This window comes from Geospiza fortis, unplaced genomic scaffold, assembly GCF_000277835.1.
Source record: "Geospiza fortis unplaced genomic scaffold, GeoFor_1.0 scaffold346, whole genome shotgun sequence".
Taxonomy (NCBI): domain Eukaryota; kingdom Metazoa; phylum Chordata; class Aves; order Passeriformes; family Thraupidae; genus Geospiza; species Geospiza fortis.
In genome coordinates, this window is record NW_005054361.1 from 4187165 (window position 1) to 4197587 (window position 10423).

The 10423-nt window shown below is 51.3% G+C and overlaps 1 protein-coding gene across 1 annotated transcript in view; it reads left to right on the forward strand.

Moving 5' to 3' along the window:
- Positions 1-10423, forward strand: part of GASK1A (golgi associated kinase 1A) — an 18521-nt gene that overhangs the window by 565 nt on the left and 7533 nt on the right. Inside the window, exon 2 of the mRNA XM_005423989.2 lies at positions 9865-10421. Coding sequence (XP_005424046.2) covers positions 9865-10421 — 557 coding nt within the window. The remainder of the gene's footprint in view (positions 1-9864; positions 10422-10423) is intronic.

A 10423-nucleotide genomic window follows, 5' to 3' on the forward strand; every position in this document is an offset into this window, starting at 1 on the left:
ATTGTCAGGATGCCCCTGAGGGCAGTGCCCGGGGCTGCTGTAGCTAAAGCCCCGCTGTCAGCCAGGGAGGTGATTTCAGTCCCTCAGCCAAAACCCTCCTCTTTTAGGCGGCCAGGTGGCACCGCTTCAGGCAGCCAACAGCGCGGGGAGCAGCGCCGAGAGCAGACAGAGATCACCACGAGCCCTCTGTGCTTTCTGCTTCATCCTGACAACAAAGCACAGCACTTTCATCCAAAAGCCACATTCATTTCGGCCAGTTTGGCATGGGAAAACTTCACCTCCCTCCCAAGAAATGCTGTGCTTCCCCAGCATCAGAAGGTTTATCCACATCTGTAGCGTGTTCCAAACCTTAGGGTGGTGTTCCATGCTCCAGTTTGGAACCTCCCTTGGCAGACCCATCCGAGCAAGCAGACATCAGCTGAGCTGGGATGGTCCCTCATGCCCCATTACCCTGCCCCACCAGGGAGCTTGCACTGGGGGAAACTCATGCAAACTCGTGCCAGGGAATTTGCACTGGGTCAGGGGGCTCTGTTCCTGCTTCACCACCTCAGCCCTTGCCGAGCTTGTGTTGAGCAGGGATTGCAAACCTGTGATGGATGAGCTGAGGAGATGCCTGGTGCTGCTGCCAGAAACTGGTCATTTGTGTCACTGAGGCATTTTTGTGTCCTCGAGAGTGTGCTGATGAGTCAGAGCGTCTCTGGGGACAATGCTGCGGTGCCAGCCTTCACTGGAGTGTGTGTGTTTGTGTACAGGGAACACTAGTGCCACGCTTTATGCTTTCCATTCTACTGTCTGCTTAGGCTGCTTTGGGTTTCTTAATTAATGAACTTCAGCAGCAGGAAAAAATTGCAAGGCTGAGGCTCATGTCACCCATTTTGGGTTTGGAGATAACTCCTCCCTGTGAAAGGGAAAAGCAAGGCAACTCTCCCCATACCAGCCTTTTGTCTGCACTAGCATTTTTCTGTACTAAGAAGCCTTTCAAAGCCTGTGCAGCCTTTCAAAGCCAGGTACCTGGTGTTGTCTCCCATGTGAGAGTGGGGTATTCAATTTTTGCCAGGATTTCCATTTTGCCTTGGCAAAGGAAGGTCTGTTTCTGCAGTCCTTTCCCCTTTGTGAGCTCCTGCATTGACTGCTTTGATTTTATCTGTAATCTGGGTTTGCTCTGGGCACCTGTAGACAGGGCAGTGGTGGTCATGAGGAATAAATCCAGGCTATGCCCCCAGCCGATCATCTCATTGCTTCATTTCAGCAAACCTCCAAACAAAATGCTCGAGATGGTTTTTGACTCCTTTCAAAAGCCCCAGGAGGGTGCCCCCTTGCAGAAAGCCGGAGGGATGGCAGCTGTGAGCTCTGTGTTGGTATGGAGAGCACGCCTGCTCTTGTTGGATCTCACACCCGACCTGCCGCACAGAGAGGGCTGGGGGATGACTGCACCACAGAAACATCTTCTTTCTTCTGGCTTCAGAATCTGCCAGAGAGTAGTTTCCAGTTGCTGTCGTTTGCCTAGTATGAGGCACTCTAAATACGAGGGGCTGATTACAGCTGTGTTAATCCTCTGGCATAGATTCCAAATGCCTCAATTACCCCTTCTTTTCCAATGCTCAGTAACTCCATACCCCTTCTTTTCCAGTGCTCAGTAACTCCACTCCACCTGCAGCTACTTGCCCTGAAGGAAAAGCCCCTTTTCTGTGAGCCTGGCTGCACCAACACTTACACTACATTTGCTCTGCTTGCTCGCCCCATGGGTTTTGCTAGGAGAAGCAGCAGGCTAGGGGTGGCTGCCAGCAGGCTTTGCCCAGGATGGGGTCTGCAGGACACAGGAGCATTCAGAGCCAAGTGGCAAGCAGTTTTCTTCACCTTTTTTTCCCTTTTAACTGTAATGGCTTAACAGAATGAAAATAGGGTTGCCTTTCTGCAGCTGGGGCCAGGGCTGGTATGAACAATTCTGTTTTGAAGAAAGCCCACAGGGCTGAAAGGCCCCGCTGTCCTCCTCCTTCTCCCTCCCCTTTGGAATCCCACGAATGCACTCTCCTGCTCTCCAGGAAGGGGAAAAACCTGACAGTCAGCTCAGGGAAACCCAACTGTCTGACTTGGGCAACCTCCACTGAAACTCCAACAGGGGAATCCAGTGCTGCTCCTTGCCAACACCCCAAAGGGGGTTTTGTGAGCCCCCACCGGGCACCAAGCAAGCATTCCTGTTCCCTGGTGCTGGTCCACCAGCTAGAAAAGAAAACTGAAAATAAGTGGATCAAAATCCCTCCTCCCCAAAATATAGAAAAAACATGATCCCTGATAAAATAAATAAAACTGAACCAAATGCCAAAATGTGTGAGAGTTTTAGCAGCATTCCAGGCAGTCACAAGCAGGATTGGCAAACTCATCACGAGGAGGAGGAGGAAATAAAATGTGATTTTATTGTAATATATTCCTCCCCATATTAAATACAGCCCGGAACATATTGCAAGAGGGACACGGCTTTCCAGCACCTCTGCTCTTTGCCTCAGTTATGTGCAGAGGACCTGCAGCAGCACAGCCCCTCTGGGGGTGCCAAACCAGAGCTGGTGAGCAGCCCAGAGGTGCAGCAAGAGCTACCAGGGTGAGGGGAGTTGTGAGGAAGGGGGTCCATGGCTCCCAAATTCCAGTTCTTACTGTCACTGGGTTTGGACATCCCAAAGGAGCCAGCTCCTAAGTATGGTCTGTGGCTGGAACCTGCTGAGGAGCAGGACTGTCAGCTCCAGAATAGGAACAAAGCACATTCTTCTTGCCCAGAAGAAACTCAGGGTTGGAGGCGGTTTGTGTGTGGGACTTGAAGGGAAGGAGTCCAGCCCAGGGCCAGGGGCTGCTGCCCTCCTCCAGAGCATCCCCCGTCCAAGCCCTCAGAAACAAAGGCAAGACTGTTCAAAATGAGCGGGGCATGAGGCACAGATGTTGCACAAAGGCAAGCCACATCTGTTTCACTGGGGAAGGGGCCCCCTGCTTGCTGCTTCAGCAGGCAGATGGGAAAACTGCTCTGAAAACTTACAGAGCTGAGTGCAGCAGGCTGCCCAGGAAACTGGGACGAAGGGAGGGGGAAAAGGGAAACCTGGCAGGAGCCTGCTCCACGGCAGTGGTGGAGGCAGGGAGCAACAGCCTCCCAAAACTGCTGCTTTCCCTCCTTGACGTCCCTGCCAGGAATTCTTGGGTTGTGCTGCTCTCATGTAAGTGGGAGGGTTAGAGGAATGAGCAGAGGGAGAGGAGGGGAGATGAGGATGACCTGCCTTGTCCCCTGAGGATAGTAGGACAGTCATGCATTCAGGGCTGCCCAGTCCTCACTGTCCCCTGTGAACACGGGATGCTGTTTCAGGTCCTCAGTGATCTGCATGATCTGGGTGCAGGTTGATGTCACTTTTAGTGGTGAAAAGTAAGGGAGATGTTTGCACATGCAAATGACAGCAGACCTGTGCATCTCAGTGATGTGTTCTGAAAGACTTCCATCAACCTTCCGGGAGATGTGTCTCCAAGAAGTAGAAGATCCAGCTAAGTGAAAGAGTCTGCAGTAAAAGCCCTGACTCTGAACTTAAATGGGAGAAAGATAAGGCATCTGAAAGCTTTTAGTTTGCTTACTTTAAGCAGAAGAAGTGTGGCATCCTGGAGACTGTTTATTTCTGTGGTGCTTTGTGGTGACTTCTGGGATTAAACCAGAGTGGTCCTGAGCTGCACTGGACATAGCACCAGGATGACAAACTCCCTGTCCATCCCACACAGAGCTGAGTATTAACTGTCTTCAAGCTGAGATTTACACAGTGGGAGTGAGGAGAATTATGAATCTTTCCTTTTGCTCAGTGAAAATCACATTTTTGGGGGTAAGGACAACGTCATCACAGGACAAGCAAGTCCCTGCTGGTACCCTGCAGGGCTTTAGTCCACACCAGGTGCAGGAAGCAGCCCTGACCTTGAGTGCATCAGCTGCACCCCATGGTGTGGTGTCTTCCAGTCAGGTGCTGGCCATGTTTCGTTCAAGGTGTGTCCTCTTGTCTCTTGCTTTAGGTTTTCCTTCTTCAGAGATACTGAGCAGGACATTTGGGATACTAGGAGTCTTGCCACTCCTGGAGAGGGCAAGGAGTTTACAAGCCTGTGTTTCTGCTGTACTTCTTTGGTGTCTAACTCAGCTGGGAGCAGACAGTGCAATGGGAATAGCACTGTTAAACAGAGCAGTTTGCATCTATGGCTGAAGATTTTGTTCAAAATTATTCTTTGGATGATTGATGCGTGGGAAGGGGCTGTGCTTAGCCTATGGCTGCACAGAGAAGAACCTCCAGGGCAAGAAGCCTCCCAAAAAATGGAAATAGTCACTCTGGGTGGGAGGTTTAGAGCAGGAAACAGGACATTTCATCCCTGGGAAGCAAAAAGCTTGAGGAGCTGATGCAGGGCCTGGAGCCAAGGACATGCCAGGTTATTACTAGAGAGAGGCTGTGGAGCTTGAAGGTTTCCAGGTTTTTGTAATTTGCTGCTCCAAGGCCGTAGTGATAACTGGGAAGAGCTGTGAAGGCAACATTATTTGAGAAGTTAAAGGTGGTGTGCTGGCACCATCCCTTTGAAGGTGCCAACAGGGACTGAACAGGGCCAACACTGTTTGATCCGTTTATGCTGCTGCCAGAGTGCTGCCCTCTGCCAGTGCAAAGCATGCTTGTCTTGCACTTAGGCTATAAATGATCCCAGAAACTTTGCAGACTGTCCAAAATTTAACAAAGTACAGCATGTTTTAAGGTTTCATCCCAGGCAATTTAACTCGGTCATTTTTTGGTTTGGTTTTGGACATGTTGGTGGGGACGTTTGTGCGTCAGCTCTGAGGACTTTGCTGACTCTGCAGAGAGGGAAGGACCCAGCGCCATGTGGTGATGTGTCACATTTTCATCTCCCCAGCTTCAGCTGACCCAATGTTTGCTGTGACTCTGTTTTATAGGCTTTATGGGAGCAGTCCCCTTTCCCACCCTCTCAGCGCCTGGCTTGAGCTTCCCAAGCCACTTGTGTGGAAATGGGGCTGGAGGAGCACCTTGAGCAGATGGGCATGGCCTACCTGCCACATCCCTGTCCTGGAGCCAAGCAGGGTGGTCCTCAGGGTGTCTGCAGAAATGCAGTGGGGTCATGGTTCTCCCATCTGGAAGGGCATTTTTGAGGGAAAAAACCTTCATCTCTGGGGAGAAAAAAACCCAGACACAAAGCTGGTGTGGGTCTGCTAGGAATTGCAGCCACTTTGATGGATCATGAGGCCAGATGAAGGGCTGTCTTATTCTTCATGCCTGCATGTGGGTGCAGGCAAGTATTGGTGGAGCTGTCCCCATGTGCTAGGGGAGCACAGCAGACTTCACTCCTGGGGAGCCACTCTGAGCCAGAGCTACCTTTGGGACTGGCAGTCATCATTTAATAGCAGTCTTTAAATTCCCACTCTGCCAGCCATCCATCTTCCCTGAGCAGGATAATATAGGAAGGCATTTATGCACATGAATGATGGGCCATGGATGCTGCCAAGCATTTCCTTCTGCTCAGACTTGCCCGGAGTCACTCCGACGATGAAGAGGTTTTGTCTCCTTCCATGTCCTCTGCATGCTTATAGGTCTCCAGCCCACATGCCATGCCCTTAACAAACCAAAACCTCCTGCACAATGTGCAGAGGAAGAGGCTGATCCAATCCCAGGTCTGATTGACGTGCCCACCCTCCCATTGCACCGGGAGCTGCTGTGAGCCCTGTGTGTGGGTGCAAGGCTCTGGAGACATTCCCAGAGGTGGGGGGCAGGCAGAGGAGGTTTCCCACTTGTTTTTCAGGCAGTCTTTGTTAAAGCTGGTCACGGCAGGCTGCACCTCCTGCTGCCCAGGCGGTTTTGCGGTTCATTGGGCGGGCAGCAAGCGTGGGGCTGGGAGGGCGAGCAGAGCCCTGTGTGCTGCACCCCCTGTGCAGGGTGCACCCCGCTCAGTGTGCTCCAGAGAAATGCACAGGCCTGCCTTTAACCTGCTCATCAGCAAGTCCTCTGAGCTTGGGAGTCTAGGGCAGGCAGGTGGCCAAGATTGACGTGGCCATGGCTGAGCCACCCTGGCTCCTTTGGGCACCTCTTTGGGACAGTGGGATTTACTGCTGGAGGCATCTTGCTGTGCCAGTGCAGGGGCAGGAGCACTCTTTTGCATGCCAGAGGAAAGCAGGAATCAATCCAGTTTTCAATGGCCACGTATTTCCATGTCGTCTTTCTAGTCTCAGGGCTGTTTCTTACATTCTTGGATAATGAAGTTTGGGGTTTGTTTTTCTTTTCTTTCAAGCTCGACAAAGCCAATTTGATGCACTTTGAAAAGAAATTGAAAACAGGCTTCTCTGCTTCAAATTCTGCCAAGGTTCAGGCGTCCTGGGAATACAATGTCAAGGATAACCCTCCCCCACCTCACCCCCAACTAGACTTAGAAAGTTTTATCTCCTAGCATCAAAGCTGCCCAGCTCTCTACTGTGCCTTCAGAGCCTGGGCTGTGCTGTGTGTCCCTCTGATGAGTGAGAATATATATTATTTACTTATTGGCATCCTGGAACAAGTAGTACCTCTCTTAAGCCTTTTTATGGATTTTGCCTGCTGGGAAAAGGACCTAATTTCTGGCAAAGACATGCTGTACTGTCAGTATGTCAGCCTGGCAAAGCAGAGCTGTATGTATGGTTTGCATTTCGGGCTGAATCGAAGCCACAGCTTAAACTGCAGCATTTTTTTACAGCATGGGCTCAGAGAAAGACTCTTTGGAAAAGTATTTACCCAGAGCTTGTAAATACAGTATTATTTCTGCAATGTTTTATCACCCAGGTTATTATTAAATTTGCAATATCAACCACCAGAAATAACAGAGAGATTGTACTTGTACCTTTTTTGTTTCTTTTTGTTGTTGATGTGGCAGGGAAACCCTGAACGGTGCTGGCGAAAGGAGCCCATGCTGGCCCTTGCCCAACTTCACAGCCCTGGCTTTCGAGTTCAGGGAGGGAGAGCAATGGGGCTCTAACTTGTGATGCCCAAACCCGAGCTCACTGACAAGGAAGACAAAGTGGGTTTGGACAATAATGATTCCTTAACCACTTGGACTGTAAACTGACTTGACATTAAAAACCCAGCAATCGTTGCCATCCATTTGGCATACTTTGTTCTCTGGCTGTGGGTTAAAAAGGATTTTTCCTGCAGTGCTTTGAAGGTTCTCCATGTGGCTCCCACATGCATTCCTCCCCCAGGATACTGGAAGTTTTGACAGACAGGCTTTTTAGATACCCAGAGATGGTATAAGCAACCAGAGGGTTATTATCAGCTGGATAACAAAAACAAACCCCCTGAAAATCCTCTGTGCTGAGGAAAAGGGTTACAGGGGTTTTGGTGAGAGTGGGATGGGCTGTGTCTCTCCAGAAGGGTGGGACAGGGGAGGTGCTGGAAAAACATGCCCAAGAAAGCACAGATTGGGAAAGGACTTGGCTCAATGCAGATGGGAATGCTGAGATTTACAGTTAGCCCTATCCTTTGGGATTGATGCCACAGATATCACTGCTGTTAATTCAGCATACTTTGAGGCCAGAGGAACAGACTGTGAGGCACTTACAGTGATGATTAGAAAGGAGTGTGGGTATCAGGATACCAGCATCAGCCCTTTATATGCCACAGAGTTATTTTACTATGCTTAAACTAGGATTTAGACATTGCACCTCCCCTAAACTCTTGCTCAGGAGGCCAGATGTGGATTGCAGGTGTTTGGGAAAGAATGTGTGTCTGCACTCTGCAGAATTTCTTGAAATCCAGGGCATGAAGGTTTTGAGTAGCTGAGCTTGGGTGTTGCCTGTGTCACTTGGCATTGGCTGTGGTTCCACAGCAAATCATTATCCCATCCAAGTGGGAGAGAGCTGGGATCACAACCTGCCTCTTGACAGAGGTCCTGCTGCCCCTCAGGGTGCTTAGGGGTGCTCAAGCTCATCCCCTCCCCAGAGAGGCACCTAGGACAATGATTTAGCCATCTAGTTTGATGCCTGGGACAGTTAATGCCAAGCCTTGAATAACCCTGCTGGTGATCTAGGACAGGACATCCTCTCCGGACAGTCTCACCCTGGACTAGGTCCTTTCCACTCTGGGAAGAGATAAAGCAGAGGTCCCCTGGCAGGTCCCAAACCAATCAGCCCCTGGTTCCTGGCAGAGGCTGGTGTAAACCCTGTCTGAAAAAGACCATTCAGCCCAGCAGATATATTTTGCTGCACTACATTGTGTTTCTGGGAGAGAAGCAATTAAGTGGGAGCTATAAAGCTGAATCACTCCAAGTGCACCATCAATAGCTCTTATAAACTGCATTAAATCTGCTCAGTCCTTGAAAGGGAAGCGTGGAAGGAACTGAGGCTGAGGCCAGTGAGTTGGTGGCTCCTCTTACCCCCATCAGCTGATGCAGTGTCTTTGCAAGGGATGTGGCTCCTCACCAGGGGGCTGCCTGAAGCAGCTGAGGACATGAAACCTGATGGATTTTAGGTCAGTGCTGTGTCAGCTCATAAGCTTTGGGGTTGCCTGTGGCAGCTGCTCATGGGGCAGGAGCCGTGCTGGTGGTGGGTCCCTGTGGTCACTGGGAGCCTGTGGTCCTAAAAGCCCCACAGCTGGAAATGCTTTTGCTTGCCAAGGTGCTTTCTGGAAGTAATTCTGGCTGCTGGCTCTCACCTCCCCAGCTTTTTAGCTCTTTTTCTCAAGCTTTTCCTCTTATAAACAGTCTCTTATCCCTTCTTTGGCAATATATTGTCCTGCTGTGTCTGCCATGGATATGCTTGTGCTTCCAAAATAAATAATTGGAAAAAAATGTATCCACTTGACCATCACCTTGACTTCCAGTGTGGGTTTGAGCTGCTTGGAAATGCCTGTTAAAAGCAGAGAAATGGTGCCAAGGTGCCTTTTGTGGCTCCTGCCTCCTGAAGTGTGTGAGGCTGCCCAAACATGAGTGAATGAGGCATGGGTGCAGCGTGGTCCAGGGACTGGATTGGCTTGGATAAAGTCTGCCATCTGCCAGGGATGGGGCCTCCACAGCTTATCTGAGCAACCTGTTCCAATGCCTCAACACTCTCACAGTGGAGAATTTTTTCCTAATATCTAATCTAAACCTCTCTTTCAGTGTAAAGTCCTTTTCCCTTGTCCTGTCACTCCACATCCTTGTAAGAAATTCCTCTCCAGCCCTCTTGTGGGTCCCTTCAGTCACAGGAAGGTGCTCTAAGTTCTCCCCAGAGCCTTCTCTTCTCCAGTCTGAATAACCCCGGTTCTCTCAGCCTGTCTTCGTGGAGAGATGTTCCAGCCCTCCAGGAGTTTGCACCCTTTTGTTTAAAACATAGCCAGTCACACATCCTGACTGATACTTGGAGCTGCCTTGCTTTTGCCAGATACAGTGATGGGCAGAGCTCCAGAGGCCTTGTCTCAGCACACATTGAGATATCCAAGCTATGGGTTCAGTGGGCAACCAGAACAGGAACCAGTGACAGTGCCCAGAGTAAGGTCTGAAAAATAAAACCTCTTAGGAACTGGAAAGTGTTGACTAGAGAGAAATTTGCTCTGGCTTGGTCTATTCTTTTTTTTCATTTCTTGAGTCCTTAAAGCGAAATATTTGACCATGAAAAATTCATTGCCCATAAGGTCATCCTGTACCTCAGTGCTGCAGATATGGCAACCTGATTTGCTGCTGAAGGGACTGCAGGTAATTTCTGGCACAAATCACAGCACCAGCCATAACCCTGCTGCCACAGTGTGATCCTCTTGCAGGGACCACACAAGCAGAGGGGCTGCTTCTCTAGAGCAAGCCCTACGGAGGGCTGTGCCTGCAGTGACACTCCAGCATCATTCTGTTCCCTCTGTGTCCCCGCAGGCCCAGCGACCCTGGCGAAGGACGGCGATGAAGCCCCCGGCCCCAGCAGCTGTTGGGGCGCTGCTGGCCCTGGCCCTGCTGGCTCTCATCCACCTGCCCCCAGCCCCGGAGCACTCCCTGCTCCCGCTGCCGGCCTCGCCCCCCCCAGGGCCCCCGAGAGAGGCGGCTGCCCCCCTGTCTGGAGGACAAGCCCACAGAAGAAGGCTCCCCATGCCCCGCACTCGCCTGCAGCAGGAGCAGCCCCCTGGCCGGGGCAGGAGACGGCGGGGGCTGGAGAGGGACATTCCCCGCATTCCCCCTTGGCTCTCTGCTGACGACCTCCAGAAGATGTGGCTGCTCTCCAGCGGGCAGGTGGTCTCCAAAACCCGCGTCCCTGCCCACGGGCAAATCATGCGAGTGAGTCTGCGTGCCGCGGGGGATGATGCCAAGGGAGATGTCAAGGGGGATGTCTTGCCAGCCAGCCCGGAAGGAGACTGCCAGGATGGGCGCTGTGGGCTCATCAAGCGCCCCGGGGACCTGTACGAGGTGCTGGCCTTCCACCTGGACAGGGTGCTGGGGC